This window comes from Onychomys torridus, chromosome 19, assembly GCF_903995425.1.
Source record: "Onychomys torridus chromosome 19, mOncTor1.1, whole genome shotgun sequence".
Lineage (NCBI taxonomy): Eukaryota > Metazoa > Chordata > Mammalia > Rodentia > Cricetidae > Onychomys > Onychomys torridus.
Window position 1 is genome coordinate 24,449,709 of NC_050461.1, and position 23,442 is coordinate 24,473,150.

The following is a 23,442-nucleotide window of genomic DNA, read 5'->3' on the forward strand; positions in this document are numbered from 1 at the left end:
TGAACTATTAGGCACTAGATTAAATAAGTTTATCTCTCAATAGTCTGGGCTTCTGCCTTTGCCCTTTGAGAACCAATAACCAATGAATTGCCCTGACAGTGTGTGGCTGAACACCCTCCAGTTCCCTGGGCCTGGTTCCCTCTCACTGAATTTAGATCTCTGGGCTTCAAGTCATACTGATTTAAACTTCTCTCTGGAGTAGGAGGATAGGAAGGATTGTTTGATCTGGCCTCTCTAATCACTTCGGGAATTAGATAACCCAGTGTGAGCAGAGTAATTTTGTGGCTGAAGATGGGGAGGAAGGAGAGGGAATAGGTCTATGGGGTGTGTCCAGTGTAGCAAGCTGTGATGAGGCAGGAAAAGGAGAGAGCATGTGTATCCTGGAATGTGGAATCCCAGCAGGCAGGTTCCGGGAAGTCTTCTAGCCTAGTCATACAGGGAAGAAGGGGTTGTCTCTGGTTTTTCGTGTCTGATAAAACAAATTGGTGTAGCCAAGCAGTCCACTTGGAGTAAAACTTCTTGTTGGATGACGAGCACAGGTTGTGTCCCTGGGGTTACAGGACCAGAAAGATGAGAGTTTGTTTGGTTTGTTCTTGAATGATAAATACAGGGCACTGTGGGAGCGTGAGCAGGACGGGAGCTTTGCCTGGGGATATAGTGCTACTCCAGGGGTTGAAGCAGGGTTTCCAAGGAGTCCTCGGAATGTAATCAGTCCAAGAGAGACAGGTGGTGCCTCTCCAGAGTGACGCATACTGGGGATGTCACAGCAGGAGAGAAGGGTCTACTCCTAAGGAGAGCATCCAGGTAGTGTGCTTGGCTTGGGAGGAGGGGCAGGCATGTCCCTTAATAGAGTTACCTGTCTTCTGCTGGGAATAGAAAGCCATTAAAGGGCCCTACCCAGTCATTTATCCAGCAGGTGCCAATGAATGTCTACTATGAGATACCTATTACCTCTAGGCTAATCGAGAACTCAGGATAATGGGATTGACAAGGTGCCTGCCTACCTTTCTTTCAGTGTGGAAAGGGAACACGCAATGAACAAGAATGAAATAAACCAGTGAGGAACTAACTGCCAGGGGGACTTGCCAGGATGTGCTGTGATGATGACTTGAAGGAGAGGGTTGAGGCTGCTGGGATGGAGTCCCAGGCAGGACAAACTTGTTCTAGAGCCTGATTACAACAGGTACTGGAAAGACTGGAAAGATCCAGGGTTATACAATCTAGAGAAGAACTTTCAGGTTGAGAAAAAGTAGATACAAAGACTCTGAGGTCAGAATTAGCTTTGAAGCTTTGGGGAGCCAAAAGACGTCTCTTAAAGTCTAGACTGTATGTGGTGTGCTGAGGTAAGAGCACAGGCACTGAGGCCTCTTGGGGGAAGGGAGAATTCAGTGCCAAGGGCTCTAGATGCTACTGGAAAGTTTGGAGCAGGAAATGGCCTGGGCTGACGCACGTTTATGGATCACTTCCATTAGATTATGTAATAGATTGTGGAGGGCTGTGGGTGGGGATTGGAAAATCATTTATGAGACTATAGTAAGTGAGAGTCATGGAGAGCAAGGGAAGGATTTGGAGGTCAGTCTGGCAAGGAGCCCCAATAGTTTGGAGGTAGATGTGGAGGGAAGCCTATGATGGAGTGTGACTCACGCGGATGCTGGCACTACACAGTATCTGTTCTGTTTGCGTCAATGTCAGTAGAACATGGCTGCAACTCTCCTGGGCTGAAGTTGTAACAGCCTGGGCTCTGTGTACACAGGGAGTGAGACTGTGTCAGTACCAATGTGATAGGGAGTGATGATTTGATGCGTTAAATCTTGTATGCAGATGGTGCCAGGTGGTGCTTTGCTAGCTTGTGGTGACTCTCCACTGTACACACAATGACCTGTTTCTTCAGTCATGTCTGAACTACCCCATGTGGAAATGTCAGACTGGGAAGACAACTTGAGAAAAGTTAAAGACAGAGGTGCATGCATGCACTTGTGTGTGCATGTGCTCTGTGTGTGTGTGTGTGTGTGTGTGAGAGTCATTCATCCATGGATATCATTGAAAGCTGTAGGATTGGACTTGGAGATGAATTGTGATCTCAGTAACCTTTAGGAATGAAGTTGAACTATCCTTAGTAGAGAAGAGCCAGTCCCTTACTAGTGAGGAGTAAGGAGAGATAAGTTTATCAACCATATAATTTCAGGAGATTCTTCCCCTAACCCTATTGCCTTGGCTACTGAGGGAAAGTGGGGGAGGGAGCTTATTAATCCTATGTTGGAAGGAGAGATAACAAAACCATTTCCCTATAAATTAATTAAATCCCACTCTATCAGTGTTCATGACTCCCATTCTAGAACACATTCTGTATCCTATAGGATAGAAATGTGAATAGGAGAGAATGATAAGCTGTGGCAATGTAGCTGGGAAGAAATAGACTTCAAAGCACTGAAGAGAATTCAGAGAATGTGTGTGATCCCCAGAGGCGATACTTTGCATGATGATTAGGCAACCATGACCTATTTAGTTTGATTTATAATGAAAAGAAAATCTATGGTATGCTAATGAAAGATCTTGGCATATTTTCTTCAGCAATAGGATTCACATTGCCATAGGACCCAATGAGTAAGAGGAATTACATAATGGACTCAAATTGTCTTCTTTACAGACATAGCTGAGGGATACAGAAGCAGGACAAGGGCGTGTGTGTGTGTGTGTGTGTGTGTGTGTGTGTGTGTGTGTGTGTGATGTTGCTCTTGTTCTTGTCCTTTTGTTCATGCTTAGACTTCTTTTATTGTCTTTTAGGCTTTAAGGAGGCAGGGTGCAGATGAGTGCCCTCAAGGAGGCAGGGCACAGATGGGTGCCTTTGAGAAGGCAGAGTTCAGGTTCTAAGGGTGGCTTAGAACCAGTACACTTGTTTATGTATTCAGTGTTCTGCTCTGTGAACCATGACATTCTCCCACTTACAGACCAAATGGTAGGTCCACAGAGGTAGGAGGTTTTTTGTTTTTTTTTTTTTTTTAAAGGAAGTTAAACTCCTCCATCTTTTGTTGAAAAGCTCAATAACTAAGCTATAGATAAGGAAAAATACAACCCAACTTGCAGCATTTCAAAGACTTCACAGTGCTTGAACAGTGAGGTTCGGTTTATGATTTATTTACTCTTTGCTGGTGGGCTCGTTTTCCAGGTCACCCTGGTCCAAATAATAATTCCCTCTCTTTGTGAGGAGTGCTTTGTAGTTCTGCTGCATTCAAGTATCAATAACAAATAAAGACCTAATATTAAAAGTTGTGCACACCCTATCTCCCATGCAGTTAGTTCTCTTTACCCTTGGGACTCTATTATATTACCCAAACTGGGAAGTAGATTCTTTTCTCCAGAGCGAAGTGGTACATTTATATTTTAATAACATATTTAGGGAGTCTTTGGAAGAAAATGACCCTAAATGGTTTTGTGTGTATGTCCTTGATGAAATGTTGAAATGCACTTGTTAAGGAAATGCACTTCTTTAAATCTTTTCCTAGAGGACATATATTCATATATATATATATATATTCATGTTGTGAAATATCTTGTAAACACAGTTGATGTTTCAGTCCTTTCTTCTAGTCATATGTAGAAAATGCTTAAGTCCAAATCATGCACTACCATATAAAATTGTAAATCCTGTGCTGTATGTGAACTATCAAGAGAATTCATGCAAAAATTCAGTAGAATTCTTTTTATTTGGCTTGGAGAGGAAGACCCCCACAGAGATCTACAGAAGATGCTCTGTGTACTGGCCAAACAGCTCCCCTGCCTATCCAGGGCTTAATCTTCAACCAAGCTCAACTGATAATAAGCAAAGGCTACATTCCTGTTCACTGCAATTCAAAAACAGGAAGTTTACTCATGTAAACCAAACCAAACCAAACCAAAACCTGCCAGTGAGGGGTCTTGGGTGAATTCATACACATGACTACTCAATAGATCGTAGGCACTGTTACTGTCAGAGCTAACCCTTTGCAAAGCACCAGTTACTTGCTAGGTAGCATTTGGCTCTTGTCTGCAAGGGCGCATCCCTGTCCTCTGCTGGAACCTGCTTTACCACACTGAGGCTGATCTTCTCCCTCCCCACCTTCAGGCCACAGTTGTTCAGCATTGGAAATGTCACGCTGGAAACACTGGCAGCTCAAGTCAAGAAATGGAACTGAAATCCATTTCCTGTTTCTCATCGTCATGAGGATCTTGCTTTAGTTGACTGAGGCATTGAGATACAGTGATGATAAACAAAATGTGTTCCCGAACCTCAGGACGTGCGGGCAGGTCCCAGAGATGGCCACCAGCTATAATCACAACACAACAGAATGGTATTCTGAAAGAGTTGTACAAGAGATGGTAGATCCAGGAGAAGCATGAACAGAGACCTCCTGTAGCTTGGATTCTCAAGATGTCTGCCACCAAATGCACAAGTGACAGCAAGCAGGGGCTTTCTCCACACTGTCACCATCACCTAAAGAAAACAAATGATTACCCTGCTTTATCAGTTATGTGGGGTCCAAGGGTGTAAACCATCTTTAGTTTAAAATGTGATCCGCTAGTGGCTAGAGGCGTAGCCCAGCAGTAGAAAGTGTGCTTAGCATGTGTGAGCTAGAGGCGTAGCCCAGCAGTAGGAAGTGTGCTTAGCATGTGTGAGCTCCTGGGTACAATCTGCAGCATAATTCCCAGGCAGACAGATAAATAGATGCTAAATTATAGATAATATAAGAGAATTTCATTTTCTAAAATGCTGCATATAGCTTTGTATTTGAGTTACAAGTTTGCCTAACCAGTCAGATTAGTGTTTACCTTTCATTCTTTGACTATTGTTAAAGGTAGTTTTAAATGCTATGGTTGAAAAGCAATTTTCAATATCAACAGTACAACCCAGGCCTGGCTCCACGGCCTAAGAAAAGTGAAGTGTGGGTTGGTGAGATAGCTCAAGGGATACAAGTACTTGCCATACCATCCTGATGACCTGAGTTTGATATCTGGAATCCACAAAAAGCCTGAAGTGCTGGCTCACATCTGCAATCGCAGCACCCACTTCCATAGAGATATGGGAGGCAGAGACAGGGAAATCTGGAAGCTCCTGGACTAGCTGACTAGCAGTAACCATAGTTCCGGGGTCAGTAAGAGAGACCCTATCTCAACAAGGTACGGAGAGAACAGTTCCCAAGAGTAGATGTCTGACCTCCACATGCATACTGTGGCACGTAAGTGTGTGCACACGCATGCACACACACCACACTATACGCCTATAAAAATAATAATGAAATTAGATTTTGATTTTAAAAAGAGTAAAGTGAAAACATACTTTTGTGGGTAGTGGCTGGATCAGTGGCCATTTTCAGGGCTCAGGCTCTCAGCATCTAGGTGCAAATATATTGCTCACACAGTTAAGATCAAGTTCAACCAGGACTCCACATAAAACAACAGGGTATGGACAATGTACAACCCCTGAGGTACCCTTCATGTAGGCAGCGCTATAAGTGGTGTTCCTTGGAGCCTCTAAGTACTCTGAGTTCAATGACCTACTTCTCCTAGGCCCTTGGTTGCTATGGTGTTGGTAATCACTTCCCACATATAACTCCCTCTCACTGCCTACCCCCTTGAGATCTTTTTTGGTTATTGATTCTAAGTATCATGCAAAATGACTATTAACTGTTCTTAAGAAACAGTTTGCCTAATGAAGAGGGGGGAAAAGAAACACACACATGTGCGCACTTTAGAATTCTGAGTGTGTGTGTGTGTGTGTGTGTGTGTGTGTGTGTGTGTGTGTGTGCATGGTTGCTTATGCACATGTTTACATGTGCATGGAGGTCAGAAGACAAGCTCAGGTGGTGTTCCTCGGGCCTTGTTTGTCTTTGAGACAGGGTTTCACACACATCTTAAAATTCTTAAAATACGGTGTTATTATTTCTCTACATGAAACTGGAGCTATAAAAGACTGACCCACCTCAGTGTCGTCTCCAAGGCGACAGGACATTATGGGGAAGGGAGGCACCAGCTCTGGCACCATGGAGCCACAGCACGTTTTCATGCCTCCATTATCATGTGCAATTGAAAGGACTCTGTTCTAATGGCCCCCTTCAGAGCCCCAAATTCAGATCTCAGCATCACACATACACACGAGAAAAAAAACCCAAAAGAACAAAATGGATTTATGGGTGATTTCTCAGAAATAAGGAGCCCTGGCATCCTTATTCCTGCATCAAGCTGAGCATAAGGCTGCACTGTGACAATGAATTTGAAAGTGTAAATAGAGATGCATTTTTCACTGGTGACACATAAGTGTCACTAACACAAAAGTCAACAGATCCTTGTGTGTACCTCCCTCCCGTTTTGGGAAGTGCCTTTAAAACAATGTAACACTTACTGCTTATACAATCTGACCTCATTCCTGGCCAGTTTTAAACTAAGTCATCCAATTCAAAATGTCACAAGTGTGTTCAAAAGACCTCTTATCCCAAAACTCAAAGTTTTCTCAAGCACTTAGTGTTAAACTACATAGACCAGCTTACAGCAGGAGTAAATATGCAGGCTAATTGCAAGAAACTGCCAAAGCAGTGCCAGACTGACATCAGAAGGAATTTTCTAGTAGCCTAGCTCAGCCTCCTGTGAAGATCACCGCTGCTGTCCCATTCTCTTCCTGTTTCCTTTGGAGTGTCTTGCAGGCCACTTGAGTCAGTGCGGGGTGGCTGCCCAGGAGACATTCTTCGCTCAGACTTCCGTGACTGACTTTTCTTCCCATTCTGTGACCTCCTCTCACCTACTGCTTAACTTTTTAATGCTGGCATTCACATGGCCAAGGTTCCAAGCAGCTCTGGCCCTATTGGTACATTCTAGTCTTCCTCTGAGTGCAGGCTTTTTAATCCTCCAAAGTAGGGCACTGACATTAACCTAACCCCTTTCTTGTTAAATGTGATGGTATCATAAAGCAGAACAGTTAGAACAGAGTCCCCCGGGTTGGATGGGGCCTGGCATCTTCAGGGAGCAATGAGGCATCCGAGGGGGCTGAAACAGGGTGAACAAGGAAGAAGCAGAGGGCGGGGTTCTTAGCATGAGAGTTTCTTGATGGATTGGATATGGAGGAACAAAGAAAAGGTCAAAGCTAGTGCTGGTCCCCATCCAATGGATTGTTTCCTTTCCTTGCCACTGTGCCTGAGAAATTTTGCATAGGAAAAACTGTTTGACTTTTTTCCCCCAGAATTGTGATATCAGTAGTAGTAGGGAGAGTTCTAGAATAAAGCTAACTCTAAATCTTGATCCATAGTGCATGAACATGTTTTATATACATATTGTGTGGTACTTTCCTTAACTCCACTCTGTGTTTGAATGTACTTTTTATAGATCTGGCTTCATAGCCCCGTTATCACTTTGTGAAATCTCCATCAGCATGCTAGAAATATAACTGGATAGGAATGCCAGATTTTTTTCTTGATTTGTTTGTAAATATATGCCCTTGTTTTCCTAATTTTTTAAAATATTTATTTTCAATTTGTATGCATATGTGTGTGCATGCATGAGTGTGTGTGTGTGTGTGTGTGTGTGTGTGTGTGTGTGTGTGTGCATAGAACTGGAGTTCTAGGTAGTTGGGAGCAGCCTGATGTGGGTGCTGCCTGATTGGGTCCTCTACAAGAGCAGGACATGCTCTTACCGCCCACTGAGCCAGCTCTACAGCCCCAACACACTGATTTTGAAGGCCAAAGGCATTACATTTAAATGCTATTGAGCCCAGTTAATTTAGTGTTCAGTGTATTGCTTTTGGATTCTGTTGAGTATTGGTATGTTCTGAAGGATCTCAGCACATGCCCTTCGGTGATTGGAGAGCTCTAAAATCTTGTGATGATGATTGCCATTTTTATTCCTGACCTTTTACATGTAGTGCTATGGTAACTGCCTTATTATTAGCAGCAAGTTGTATTTTCATATTTTATGTCATGTATAAGCCACTTGGCACTCTGTGGCTTCATGTGGTCATAATTTTCCATAATTGAAACATAAAGTCATGTGTAAAAATGTACAAGGTAAAATTATGCTCTGAATATGCTGTTTTCAGACCTCTGCAGAACAACACTTAGATTTTCTGGGGGGTCTTCCCTTCCATCTTTCACCTCGCTCTCACTTCTCTTTTCCTGTGGGACCTGTCACCAGCCAGGGCTTGCCATATACAGTCTGTTCTCCAGAGACATAAATAAACTCCAAGTTAATGACTTCTTTTTCATGAGACATTTTAGAAATTTATAGGTTCACAGCTAGGAAAGGAAGAAAGTTAAACTCAAAGGTCTGAACTATGGTTTGTTGCCATTTTAACATTTTTGTGTGGAAATACCAGTATCTGAAAGGAATGTTGTCTCTATGTAGCAACCTTCACAACAAATTTTGTCAATGGTGATAGAATTTTGGGCTCCCAGCTGGCATGAGACTCCAACCAGACTCCAGGATGAAGGACTCCTCTAGTGAATCCTTCTCATATCCTCCCATTCTCCTTGTCTTTCTAGCCTGCTCCATCACTTACTGTTCACCGCTCTAGTTGGCAGCATGAACCTGGGAGAGCTGGGCCTAAAAAGGAGGCGGACTAAAGCCTCATGCAATAAACAACTTTATGCAGAGCATCATGCGATTTATACTCTGAGGGTTACGAAAGATCACAGGAGTAGGGGTTCAGTCACAAGGTCAAGTCACACATGGCAGAAACGTGTTTTCCAGAGAGGCACATGAATAACAACAGCTGAGGTAAACTCACTCCTGTCCGCTGCACCTGGGAGAAACATGAAAACACATTCCCAGAACAATTCTGTGTTTGGAAGACACTGAAGTCACAAGACTCTTGTCTCGTTTTCTTGGAGTTTTCTCAGAAGCACGCAGAATTCCCCTTGAACAACTCCATTCTTAGACTGTTTTCTGACACTTCCCATGGTTCTCTTTTACTTCTAGGTACAAGAAAACACATGAAACTCTGAGCCACGCTGGACAGAAGGCCACAGCAGCTTTCAGTAATGTGGGAACAGCCATCAGCAAGAAGTTTGGAGATATGAGGTAAGTCAGGAGATTCAAAAAAACAAACAAACAAACAAAAACCATAGGAACTCTGCCAAAGAGCATTGTGTATTGGTAGGGTGTTCTTCTTTCTTTAGTGGGTAAGGATGACATTGATTGGTGACAGATGAATTTTCATGTCGGGATATTTTCTGTTTGAAGGTCAGTTTAGAAGCCTGTCCCCAGCCTTACCCTTTGTACCAGTAAAAGCAGAAGGTAGAGGGTGTGAGGAGTGGTTTCAGGATAATCCAGAACACCAAGAGTCTGGCTGTTTTTATTCATTAACCTTTCTCTTTGCCGTGGCATTCTCGCTGACAAAAGCCACTTCAGGAAGAATTCATTCCGTTCCATCCTTTGAGAGTACAGTCCATCCTGGCCTGGGAGTCATGGCAACAGAGCTTGGAGGCAGCTGGTTACCTTGTACCCTAAGTCAGGAAGCAGAGCACTCTCCTCTCTGTCCTGGACCCCACCCCACGGACTAGCCAGGCTTCCTTCCAGTTTAGCCTGTCTGAAAGCAGCCTTACAGACACATCCAGAGACGTGTTTCCATAGTGATTCTGAATCTAATCTGTTGACAATGAATATTAAGCATCACATATCTTAGTTTAAATGATATAGGAAAATATTCAAGGGCATCTGCTCTGATAAATTATTCTAGGTTACATGTTTGTATCCAACCGTCTGGTATATTTTATATTTTAAATTGATACTATTTGGCCAATACTTCTGGTAGTTTTCTTTCTCTACTTTACCAGTACATTGACATATATTAACAACTTACACAGCTTCATTTTTAATAACTGAATTGTCATACAGTATACAACAGCAGCAAACCTTTGAAGTACCCTCCACATTAGAGTCGTCAATAGTTTACAGAGACCAGGGAGGACCTGAAGATAGGATATTTTTATTTTTTTGTATTATATGTAAGGGAAATGTTTCTCATTGTTATTACTGTCATATTTGTATTGTTTAAATGCCTGTCAATTTATTTTGAATTTGGCTGATATGGCTTAGGAGATCTTTCTTTAGAAATTAATTTCATTTTTATCTTAGAAACCAAATTAAATTGTTAAGTTGTCAAGTTTTAAGTTTCTTCTTTTCAAAAACTATATGTACATTTATGTCATAGATTTCTTAAACTATTATTTCTCTGAAGCTTTGATATCTAGAAATAAATATTCATGTCTTTGTATTTAGTTTCTTACATTAAAAGTTATTGGATTATGCCTCTTATTCATGAACTTGGCATTCATATGGAAAGAATTAATTACAGATATGTACATGAATACTCTGCATTGTTTTATCTTCATTTATATTAATACCACATTATCAAAGGACATTGAAAGCCCTCAGGGGCAGCATGTGATTTTTATATTATTAGTTACTGCTAATTTTATTATAGGTAAAGTTTTCAGTCATCTCAGTAGCACTGAGCCATTATTTGAACAAGGACCCTTCTGCCCATTATACTTGAGAAAGTATATTTTGCTGTGTGTATAAAGTTTGTCTTCTACATACGCAGTTGACAGTTTTCTCTTGAACACTAGGACCTTGAGCAACACTGCCAGGTAGCTTTCCTTCATCTTTATGAGTCCATATAAATATCTGTGGGACATTTTTAAAATGTGTGTTTCTGAATTGCTCCTCTTCAAGATTGGAGCTAAGGCTGTAACTCGGTGGTAGATGATTTACCTTGCAAACATGAGGGAGTTCTTGGGTTCCGTCGAATCACAGAAAAAGTGAGAACTCAAGTGGCAATATCGCTGGGGTATGATAGAGTTCCCCTATGAATTATGCACTCAAGTGCTTGTTTAATCTTTATTATCCAACCAACTCAAGGTGGTCCTTACACGAAGGAAATCAGGATGCATCTGTGACGGGGATTCATTGTCTTATAAAAGTTCCTTGTGTTTCTTTAGTGAGCAACAAAGGCTGTTGCCCCTAGGTAGTGTGTTGGTCTGCTGCTGTTTATATTGTGACAGGCATGAGACCCAGCTGTCATCCGCCTTTCCTCCTGTTTTAAAGTGTTTAATGAGTTAATGTAGAACTCATTTCCCAGGAGTTCAGGCTGTCCGTTAATTATAACTTCATGGAAAGAGTCACAGTTTTCATTGTGTAGTGGCGGATGTTACTACGCTAGATTTATGTCAACAGTAAAGCAATTACAAGCATTCATGAGGTCTGAGGTTTGAGCCTCGTTGCTTCAGAGAAACAAATAGTGGGTAAAAATCCTGGAAAATGTACGTTTTTAGAGACTCAGATGCAGTTCTGAAAAATGTTATCAAGTTGGAAAAAGTCAGAGATGTATTTCTAGTTTTAAAGCCTTTAGTTTTAAATTTTACTAAAACAAGTAATATGTATATGTTATTTAAAAATTCCTCCAGGTTAATACACTCAAATGAGGTGTTTTTTTTTTTTTTTTTTTTTTTTTTTTTTTTTTTACATTTTGTCATTTTGTTCAAACTAATGTGGCAATTTATAAAATGATAGCAGGACATGTTAAAATTTTAGCACAGGTATTTTACCTTAAACTTTCCATTGGTTTAAAGTGTGTTATTGCCTTATACTATATAATTCTTCTGTGTGTTCCAGCACAAAATTTATGACCATGTCCAGTCTTTCTCTCCATCTGCAAATAGCGTTATAGTACTGCTTAACTCACCTGGGTATAAAGCCACATCCCATGAAGTGAACTCTGAGGAGGTGGAAACAAATAGTAACAAATTGGCATCCTCTCAGAATTTCCCAGTGAATTTATTCAGACAGTGATGCACTGGGGACGAAATTTTCAGAGGAAGCATATAATGGAGACTTGCTTGCCATCAATATATCGCTGTGGGAAAAGCAACCAGAAGCAAAATTTTAACAGAGTGGCGGACAAAACCATTCAAGACATGTTTAGAAATCGGTGCTATCGGGTGTCCTTTCTGCACCTGTAGATCCCACGGGTTGAGAATAAGTTTTTAACTCGCCTTTATTGAACATGTACAGACTTTTGTGCTAAGACTCTCTAAGTAACAAGGCATAACAAATGCTTTATAACTTTTACCCTGTGTTAGGCATCCAAGTAATAAGCATAGAAGCTACACACAAACACTAAGGCATTCTATGCAAGGACTTAAGCATCCTGGGTTTTCCATACCCATGGGGGTCCTGGAACATTGCCCCCTCAGCTAGCGCAGGGAAGGCAGACTGTGTACTCGAAAGGACAGTGCATGGAGTTACTTAAACCATTCTTTTGCGCTCTTGCAAGGGAACAAAAGTCGCAAAATTGGTCATGTCTGTGCATTCTGTGCTAACTCAGCCCTGATTTTCTCTCCCATGCTGCCTGGCTGCAGGTCTCACTCCATTGGGTAAGCACAAGCCCTTGAGTCTCTGAGGTAGCCTCCTCCCATGCCATTCCCTGATTTCTACCCGCGGCTCTCAGCTCCCTTCACCCTGTGTCCCAGCCAGAAAAACAAGCCCATTTTCCAGAGCATGCGCATAACAAGCAAGATGCCAGTTGCACAGTGACTAATTAATCAGTTCATTTAAACACACATCCATCTCTCTTGTGAATCTTTCACACCAGTGTCATTTGCTAAGCAGTCTCTTAGAACTAAATCTCCTCTGTCAGAAAAAAATTTCCTCCTACACCAACAGGGTCCTTAGAATTCAAAGAGGTCTTTAAAAAAAGTGGAAATTGAGATGGTGTTTTGTTTGTTTTTTAAATAAGACTTGCAAAACAGGAAACAGAGAACTAGTTCCTCCCTATCACTTTTCTCTGAATTTCCTTAATTTTGAGGCACTGACATCTGAACTTCAATTTCCATTTTTTGAAGTTGTAGGGGGGAAGTCACTGGAAAATACTTAATGTTAGGAAGTTAGTGGCTTCCAGCCTAAGGACTTCAACTTAAGCCTTTCTTTCTGGAATCTCAGTATGAACTTAATCCACCCCTACCCCAGATTGTATTTAAGAGATGAACAGCTTGGCAATACTGGATTTCCTGTAGTGATGTGTTTTAAATGCAATTTCTATGTATAGTCTTTGGGAGGCAACAGCTACTGCCTGAATGACTTTGTCTTTCCAACATTTTAGTAGGAGGCTGCTCATCCTGAAGGCTTTAGTTGATAGTTTCCGGGACGTGTGACAGGTCCCAAACCTGTTAGCTTCTAGAGCAGTGGTTCTCAACCTGCCTAATGTTGCTTCCTTTAAATGCAGTTCCTCATGTTGTGGTGACCCCCTTACCCCCAAACCATAAAATTATTTTTGTTGCTACTTCATAACTGTAATTTTGTTACTGTTATGAGTCGTAATGTAAGTACCTGTGTTTTCCAATGGCCTTAGGCGAGCTCTAAGAAAAGGGTTGCTCCAGCCCAGGGGGTCTCGACCCACAGGTTGAGAACCACTGTTCTAGGGAGAGGCACAGGCAGGATCTATGTTTAAAATGTGGCAGGAGAGCAAGCCCTCACCCAGGACAATGGCTTGCTTCCTCCAAACTGCCTCACCCCAGTTCTGGGAGAAACTCAATAGCCAATACCAGGCAATGAGAAGGGAGATGACCAGTCAGCTACTCCAGGATTAAGAGCATCCATCTCCTAAAATTCTCAGGCATGTTTATATTTGTACCACTTGTTCTCAGCTGCTAGTTCAGAATGGATGTAGACATCTCCGGCTGGTGTGTGTGTGGATGAACAGTGTTAGCCTAGCATGTGCTTCCTAGGATGCCCTTCCTTCACTTCCTCTGGACAGTTTCTGTACAATGGAATATTAGCATCTACCTGCCTGGTCATTCTCCTTCCTGGGGGCGGCTCTCGCTCTTCCCCAGTGTGAGAAGGAAGTGGAGACCAGGGTTGGGCTGGGGGACACCATGCCTTGTAGATTTCCTGCAAAGGCCCTGGGAAGGAGCAGGGGCCTTGGCCATGGCTTGTCTATTCTTCCTTATGCCCTCGGAAGCTGATTGTGGTCACATATGCCCAAGGAAAACAAATACTATCTCGGTTGGGTGGGCAGGAAATACATCATCGGCTATTTGAAATTGCTGTTTTAGAACTGTCAACCCTGAGTTTTTTCACAAACCTAAACTGTGCTGTCTTCTTCCCCCCTCCCTTTAATATGCTTTCTCCTGAAGGTACTCCATTCGCCATTCCATAAGTATGCCAGCCATGAGGTAATGTGTATAAAATATTCACATCATACTAATGCACAATGTATACGAAGCATTTATTTTTACGTGTGAGTTCCTTTCTCGTATCACTTGATGTGAAAGGAATTAGCGGAAGTGCCACACTATGCCTCATGACAGTCTTGAGGAGGGAAGGTGGCCACTTGCTATGGACTTGGGTTTTTGACAGACACACGACCTTAAGTCCAACCCTTCCTAAGATCAGAGACAAGAACTTCACCTATTGCAATCTCCATTTCTTTACTGGACGTTGTAAGAGCTGCCTTGCATGGATCTATGAGGCCAAAACAAAGTCACACATTTGAAGCACTAACATGAGACCTGGACCATTCTTAACACCTTTGCATAATTAAATGCAAACCTAGGAGGGGGAAAAAAAAGAGATGGGAGAAAAAAAAAAAAAAAAAAAGAGAAAGACATCATTAAGATTTTGAGATGAGTTGTCTGCTGAAAGTTTAACAATGTCAGACCATTACAATCCGGGATGGATTACTGGTGATAACAACATCCAAGTTCAAGGTTGCTTGGCTTAGTGACGCAGTATGATGAAAAGGTCACTAGTGGTAATAGTTTGGAGGCACAGATGTTCATAATGGGAATGAGAAGAGGCGGGCCGTGTGTGGTGCCCTTCTGCCAAAGATCAATGTTCCAGCCACAGTAAAGCCATTTCCTTGATATCAGTTGCTCTGTGTTGAAACTAACAGGCTGATACCACATTTGCTGCTTTTCCCATGGTGCTCCTGGGGGTGCTCCAGCAGCCTGGGCTGCTGTTGGTGTAAAATAAGGAGCACATGGAACCTCTGGGACCTTTCCACACTTCAGTCAAAACTATGGCTCTCCTCTGCTTCCTGGTATACATTATGATTCAGAGTAATTGCAGAGGGAACTCAGTTACTTTAAATAGTATGAGACCACGGGACCCAAATTCTTCCTAAGGTCATCGGCAGTACCAAAAAATTGTAGTTGTACATGATGTAATTAAATTTGATTAAACAGTTCTCCAGCTTGCATTCTAGTGTAATTTAATTAGAGGAATGTTTATTCTTTTCTGTCTGATGAAGTCTCGTCTACACTGGGGATATGTGCTCAATTAGTTGGGTTGGGAAATTTAACCACAGTGTTTGGTTTTCTAAGTATTTGGTAGAAATAAGATTGCTTCGTTTGTCTTCAGAATGAATTGTTACCAGCACCCATAAGACACCCAGACTGAGTAGGGCAACCCAAGGCTTTTAGCTCCTTCACTGACCAAGTTTCAATCTGGGTGTCCAAAGAAGGTTTGGACAAAACATGAACCAGGAATCCATCTTGTGGTCTGTAGGTCAAAGACAATCTCATCAAATTCCTGGTTACCTTTGAAAGGAAATTAGTTTACTAATCTAATATATATCCACAAACCACCCATCCTACCTGTCTACCCACTGGAGGCCTGCATAACTATGGATGTCATGTGGGCAGGCTCAGCCAAATAAAGCCTGAAGAGAAATGAAGTGCCACAGTGTATAATTTTGAGTCATACAAATGTAACTTCACCATGAAAGAGGTTATTATGAAGGATTACTCAGAGGGACTTGACTAATGGTTGAATCATGTACAAGGTATAAAGCTATGCCCTGCAGTGTGAATAGAGGGATAGTTCTAGCCATAGGGACTGCCAAAGTGTCAGGAGCAATCCTCAACAAAGCCAGAGGCCTGGAGAATCCATTTTATACATTAGTTGCTTAGAGCCATGGCTCATCCCACACCATATAACCAAACCCACATATTATAGCCACACTCCCTTATGAAGATTCTGTTGGCCATTCCTCTTACTTTATAGTCCTTTGTACTCAAGAAAGAGCAAGTAGTTTATTAACGATGATAAAATTTAATTGAAGTATTTGACTTAAATATAATGGCAATTGTTACTGAAATGCAACATGTGAAATTTAAGATACATCTTCCAGTTTAGCTTATATTTCTTTAAGTGGATTTAGTGATATCACTTGTAATGTGGTGATATCAACTGTTGTCAAATCCAACAAAGAAAACACCAAATGACTGAAAGCCACAGGTTGGTAGACAGATAATACACCACAAAGTTTGAGTCATTAATAAAATGCCAATGAGTTAAGAAGGCTCCATCTCCTTAGAGGGTGGAAAACCAAGACATACAGCTAACAAAGGAACAGTTTAAGAGCTGATGGGGTAGCCAGTGTAAAATAATGAGAACATCAGCTTTCAGAAACACCACTCCCTGGAATTTGTCAACATCATTATTTTTTAAGGCACCGAAAGAGAAAAATCAGGAACATCTTTTTTTTTTTTTTTTTTTTTTCTCGAGCTATTTCATGTCTGTCTTGTCTCAAATTTACTGAAATAAATAACGTTGAATTTCCAAGTAGGAAAACTCAGGCATGATCTTTAAACAGATCTTCCACCACAAACAAATAATACACAACCAAACAAAAGCCTGAGTTAAGAAGGGAAAGTTGTGGTGGAAAACAATTAACAAATGTAAAATTAGCTATCAGTCCCTTGACTCAGTGAAAATGACTTCTGGACTATGGAATTGTTGTAGCTGGACCATTGCCATGTGCTGACCATTTTTACTTAGAAATACTCTGTTTCTGGACCTACCTGAGCAGAAATGGAATACATTTTAAATAAAGCATAGTTGGTCTGGGTGGCACGCTGACAGCCAGCTCTGGTGCAGAAGAGATATTTCCAAACAAGGACTGAAAAGCAAACATGGTTGCTAAGACACAAGGTCTTTGGAGCTGACCTCTCTCTTTTTATTTTAGGAATTCTCCTACTTTCAAATCATTTGAGGAGAGGGTTGAGACAACTGTCACAAGCCTCAAGGTACAGATGAAGCGAACTGTGTGTGACTGGGTCCATTTCATGAGGCCAGCTTAGTCATTACTACTGTTAGTGTTGAAGGGAAGGGAGGGCCATCGCCATTCTGTGTAGCTGAGAAGGAAGACATGCATAAAGACAGGCCTTTTCCTCCCATAGAGACCTCCGGGTAAAATCAGCAGTGAAGAGTATTCCTGCATCCTTAGTGCTGATTATAAACTACTCAGGGATAAATTGTTCAGGAAAGTGACTTGAGTTTTCATTCACCATTTAATTTCATAACAGTATCCCTCCAAAAAGGTATATATGAGAGGATTATATATAGAAAATGAATGACATTTCTACAATAGTTCACAGATCTTCTGATTTGGACAACAATTAGCAAAATCAAATTGGTTGCCATGCGTCATAATGCTGTCTACTACCAGCAGCCTGCCAGATTTACTTACAAAGTCTGTATACTGACCACAATACAGTATGGCTATCACGGTGGGGGAAATTAAGCAATGCCACAGAATGCATTGTTTTCTAGTAATGCATTTGATCCCTGGGTATCACTGAATTTATGCCCATTCCATGGTAGGTATTAAAGTTTAATTAATTATTTGACCACAGATGTTAGTCTACAGAAAGGGATAGAAATATCAAAAGCAAAACTAATCTTGATTTTAAATGCATAAATATAGAACAGGAAAATTCATTGAAAATCAGTCATTAAGAGAACCTTTTGGAAGATGCAACATAAATAATACTGTCCTTACCTTTTGGTATAGTTACTATCATGTATGCAGTCCATTCCTGTACTTACTATTACTGAGATCAATAGATCAAAATGGTAATAATTTAGCTGCCTCCAGACCCTCACCATGTCAGTCTCACATGTGCTACCTGGTAGTATGTGCCAGGCTGTACGTTAGTCCTAAACAGGCCCCAGGTGCTTCCAATTTGGACCTGAAGGATCTTCTTCAAAGCAGGGTCTTTCACAAGGTCTATTTTTACAGCCTGTGATCAGGTTTTGAAGGTTCCAGAATAAAATTGCCATTCAGTGTTTACTATGCCTTCATGGCTTCTTCACTCCTCAGTGTTGTCTAGTGCTTGCCAACTCCCCCCACCCCTGTCTCTGTCTCTGTCTCTGTCTCTGTCTGTCTATCTGTCTTTCTCTCTGGATGTGTAAGGATTAGTAGGAGCCATTAAACTGTCCTGGGAAGTGGGGCATTAAAAAAAAAAAAAAAAAAGCAACACACTGTGTTGTGCATGTATCTCTCACTAGAACATCTTGTATCAAAATAAAAGGCTCAGAAATCCCAAGTTGGTTTCTCAACATTTGGATTCCAGCCTCACATCAGCTCACCACCAGTACAGGTTTGTTTCTTGTTAGAGGAGTTCTGTTGTAGGAGGAGTTGTACATTTTTAGGTTCCTTTAGAAGAAGGAGATAGGAAGAAGCCAGAGATGACTAAAGGACAACCTATTCTCATTTGCTTTTAGGAAATGGGTAAGTGCTTGGTTCCCAAGTAAGTGGTGGAGTCACAATTACAGCCTCTTACATTTCTCCTCATGGAGACAGAAGGCATACAGCTAATCTCCTCCTTCAGACAGGCACATGATCCTGCAGCCCACCAGATGCTGTGCTTTGTTGAGACCTCCGGAAGGCTGAATCTGTGCTCCGTGCACCTGGCCATTGCTTGAACAAGACTCCCATCCCACATACCTGCTAATCTCACAGGCAAAGCCTAATCCACTCGGCCCACCCAGGCAATGGAGAACAGCTTATCATCAGGTGTTGCATGAAGCCTCTCACTTCGTCAACAGAAACTTCTCATTTACTCCTTGCTGCTCAGACTAAATAACAGATATATTATAGTCTCCTTTCTGTAGCTTACTGCTTTGGGGTTGTAAATCTCCTCAGTTTCTCTCTCAGCCTCCACTTAAAGGCTTTGAGGCTGTTTTCTCTTGAGGGACTAGCTCAGTAAGGAAGAATGGATATCTCAGTGTTTCATTTCCAGGCACAAGCTCCACTATAAGCTTGGTTTTCAAGCCGCTGACAGGGACTTGGGGTCATGACTATGGCCTATGTAAAAAAAATGTCCTGCTGTAAAGTGACGCCACCCCCTCAAGCAATCTGCCACGTGCCATAGGCCACTGGTCCCAGCCAGTTTTTCTCCTTTTATATTCAGCTTGATCAACAGTGGGCTAGTCCATGGGAAACTTTCCAGTTCATCATATTCACAGAGAATTTAGTTCTGACATCATGCTGGCAATGTCTTCCTGGAGGATACCTTGTCTACCGTTAACCTGTACAGCTAACCAGCATTCTTGCTATTCCATCCAAAACAGACAGGCAGATGCAGAGCCAGCACCTACGAAAGCACATGTTGTGTCTTTAACCATGTTCTGATTCGTCTTAAACACCAACATCCTGCCAGTGCCCCCTCCATGTCACGTGGACTGTAGTTCTAGTACACCTGTTCTCCAGTGACCACATTACAGCCTGAATCAAACCTTCAAAACCTGAAGATGGATTGGTTATGTGATGCTTTTTGATGATTTGTGTTTTCCTAGAGAGAGTAGGAGCCTGACTGTGTAGTTCAAATGAAATTGCCTGCAAAGAATGATTATAATTCCAGGGACAAAGTGATAAGTTCTTAGATGTAAAAATATTGTGGAGAGAAAGGTGCAAAACAGGTTTATTGTTTGTGTCTTTGCATAAGCCAAGAATTACAGTCCGCTGCCCAAAGCACTGCAGTGTGTAGCCACTAAACACACATGGTTAAGAAATCTCTGCACCCCATTTGGTTGCCAAATTGATTTTATAAAAAGCACTTCTATATCTTACTATTTTGATTTGAGAAAACAAACAAACAAACAAAAAACTTAGATAAAGGAAAGTCTAAGAGAAAACATCAGGAATTAGAGTTCACCTGACATAATACTGTGTGATTTCTAGTCTTTAACAGAAGCTAGAAGAAAACTAGAATTTTTGTTTGTTTTGTTTTGCTTTTGTTTTTCAAGATAGGGTCTCACTATGCAGCTCTGGCTGTCCTGGAACTCACTGTGTAGACCAGGCTGGTCTTACCTCTGCCTCCCGAGTGTGGGGACTGAATATGAGGATTCAAAATTTTAAAACCCCAAAGGCACTGGAACTCTTCACATAGTAGATTCCATTAAAACAATCTTTCTTGTTTCTTTGAGGAAATGGCACAGTGGAAGCACACATTACTGCCTGCCCACCTCTTCCCAGTGCTAAGATCACAGGTTTGGGGCTTGATGCTTTTGTGTAGAGGTCCATAAACTAAAGCCTTTGAGGCAGCTGGTCACCTATTTTCAGATTATATATAAGTTAAAAATGGTTTTGCATATTTACTTGTTTGGAAAAAAAATCAAAATAATATTTTGCAATGTATGACATTTAAATGACGTGAAATTCAAATTCCAGTGTCCATACCTACTCGTCCCACGCTCGTACACTTAGTAGCACTATTGGTGGCTGCTCTCTACAAATAGCTCCTTTAAGTATTAGTGCTCAAGATGATTTGGTTCTGAAGTATGAAATAGTGACTCTTTGGCCTTTTACAGCAATTGCTCTCCTGGTTAGGCATGGTAGCATATGCCGGTAATACCAACTAAAGCAGGGGATTAGAAGTTCAAGGTCAGCTTGGCCTATGTAGAGTTATAGGCCAGTCTGGAGGTACATAGGAAGACTCCGGGGGAAATAAATAAATAAATAAATATATTTATTTCTGATCTAAACACTGTAGAAATAAATAATTAGATAAATATCTGACCTAAAGTAGTGTACAAAAGTCAATTTAATAGCTGAATTTAAAAGGCAAAAGGATTTTTAGGATAGTTAAAGAGTTTTTAATGAATGAACTTTTAAATCCCGGTGAAGTTTTTGTAAATTCCTTAGATTTATTTTCTTTTTCATGTGTGAGTGTTTTGCCTGTGTGTGTATCTGTGAACCACAAATATGCCTGGTGCTCATGTTGGTTAGAAGAGGGCTTCAGATCCCTGGGAACGAAGTTACTGAGGGTTGCAAACTGCCGTGGAGGTGCGGGGATCCGAACCTGGCTCCTGTGCAAGAGCAGCAAAGGCTCCTAACCACTGAGCCATCTCTCTAGCTCTGTCCAGTTAGGTTTTTAAAGGGCAGGCAGCATGGCCATTGCCCCATGCTGTGCGCATGTCTCTATACTTTGGTGACAGTGGGTGCAGACATTAGTCCAGCCATAGCAAGAGCATTATCTAGTCTCTACCATCCTTTTCCTTGGTGTTTTTATACATTGTGGATGGTGAAGGAAAAGTCAGTCTGAGTGTTCAGACTTGCATTAAATATTTGCGAATCTAAAACGTGGATTTGAAGAGCGTCTAATGAACAATCATTCAAAATACGTAAGCATGTATTTAAAATGTAGGTTGACTCTTTGTTCCTACTGAGTCAATAAATAAACAAGGACACAAAAGAGACCCATTATAAAGTATTCTCAGGGATTTTCCTACTTGCCTGGAAAGATAGGAAATTCCTAGTGCTCAGGCAGGCAAAACAAAGCAACAAAAACCCAGCCCCAAAAACAATGGAGGCAGGGTAGGCTGGAGAGAGAACCCAGTAGGTATAGTGCTTCTTGTCTTGCAGTCACTATGACCAGAGTTCAAGTTAAAAAAAAAAACCCTGTTAAAAATGCATGCATAGTGATACGCACTTGTATTCCTAATTCTGGGAAGGTGGAGATGGGTAAATCTCTCCATCCTGGCCTACTTAGAGAGTTCCAGGCCAAAGCCTCTGTCTGAAAGGGGGGGGGGGCACACATCTAAGGTTATCCTGTGACCTCCACATGCATGCACACGTATGTACATGCACATCTGCACACAAACTTGTATCTACAACCACATGAAGATGCAAACATAGGCGTAAAAAAAGAGAGACGTTTTCAGAAATTAGGATTGGCCACTAGTTATGTCTCAAATAGAAAATCCAAGTGTAAGTCACATAAGGATGCTTATATATTTGTTAAAACTGGAAGAATTAATTTAAGGTCCAATTGCATTTAGTTTGAGTCAGTTCTCTAGATGAGTAGAGACAGATGTTGCACACCTGCAGATCGGATTATATTCCTACAGTTTAGAATCCTACACGTAGTAGAGAGAAGGGAAGAGTGCTAAACTTGTATAGAACTAAAATTTGGAATCTTATCCTAGAACCAAAATGAATGACATTCTGGAACACAAAGGAAACAGACTTCTCTGACTTCATGTGCCTCTGAGGGAAAAAAAGAGTTATTTCTAAACTCAAAAGTAGTTAAACTTTTGGCATTCTTATAAAAACAAATGTCACAAAAATGACAATGAAAAGCTAACGAGATTTTTATCCACCTGCCCATTTCAGACGAAAGTAGGCGGAACAAACCACAGTGGAGGCAGCTTCACCGAGGTCCTGAACTCCACAGCGCATGCCAGCTCCCAGAATGCTTCAGGAGGCCCCCGGCAGACCATGGATGAGGAGCTGCAGTGCTAGATCCAGCCAGCCTAGGCTGCTTGCTGGCAGCGGATCTGCTCGTTCATCTCCTGATATGAAGACCAAAATCCCATTGGGAAACCAAGTTTTGATATTGTTATTTACACGGCCTCTCCCAAAAGTTTAATAAAATGATTTCCATTTGCACTTGTGTTGATGATGGATCCCTGGGCCATCACGCTGCAGTATTCCCAAGTGTCATCTTTTAAAATGGCCAGCTGGAGCAAGTTCATAATTGGTCATAATTCTTATCTGTGTAACTCAATGTATATTTCCCAAACATGCAGCTACAATTATTAGCTTTTGTTTTTGCTTGGTCTCCATAACAATGTGCATGCCTTGGAGGGCTGAGTGATGGGCTGTTAGTTTGAAGATCAATAGGTACAGGCACTCTTTGAGACTGTCTCTAGCAGTAAGCCAAGTGACTATAAACTTCACCACACTGCTTGTGATCTCTCTCATCTACATCAATTATGTACATTTATTTAAGTCATTAAAATAATCCATTTTAATGATGACTGGATCTTTGATTTCTTTTGTTTGCCAGGGCTACTGAGGACTTAAAGTTGGTAGCAATGATTCTATAGGGGCAATTTTAAATCAACTTCTGAACTGTATCAGAGATAGCATTGCCTAGTACCATAAATAAATATTTTCAGCCACCACCTTCCGTTGCGGATGAACAACAGTTGTCACAGTCTTATAATCTAAGAACAGAGAATTCAAGTTGCATTGAAAAATGTCCAAGAAAACTAATCTACTAATATCCCAAAGTTTCTAGCACACTGATCGCAGCATTTAATGCATTCAGTAAAATTCTAAGTTTACCAATTTTGTTAATAAACTATATTCACTCCAGAACTCAGAAAGTGGAGGTCGAAGGCCGGGGAGTT

The 23,442-nt window shown here is 41.4% G+C and overlaps 1 protein-coding gene across 1 annotated transcript in view; it reads left to right on the plus strand.

Moving 5' to 3' along the window:
- Nucleotides 1-23,072, plus strand: part of Tpd52l1 (TPD52 like 1) — a 105,488-nt gene extending 82,416 nt beyond the window's left edge. The window contains exons 4-8 of the mRNA XM_036168840.1: nucleotides 8,938-9,039; nucleotides 12,381-12,395; nucleotides 14,154-14,192; nucleotides 16,988-17,048; nucleotides 22,421-23,072. Coding sequence (XP_036024733.1) covers nucleotides 8,938-9,039; nucleotides 12,381-12,395; nucleotides 14,154-14,192; nucleotides 16,988-17,048; nucleotides 22,421-22,549 — 346 coding nt within the window. The 3' untranslated portion in view covers nucleotides 22,550-23,072. The remainder of the gene's footprint in view (nucleotides 1-8,937; nucleotides 9,040-12,380; nucleotides 12,396-14,153; nucleotides 14,193-16,987; nucleotides 17,049-22,420) is intronic.
- Nucleotides 23,073-23,442: the final 370 nt, after the last annotated feature.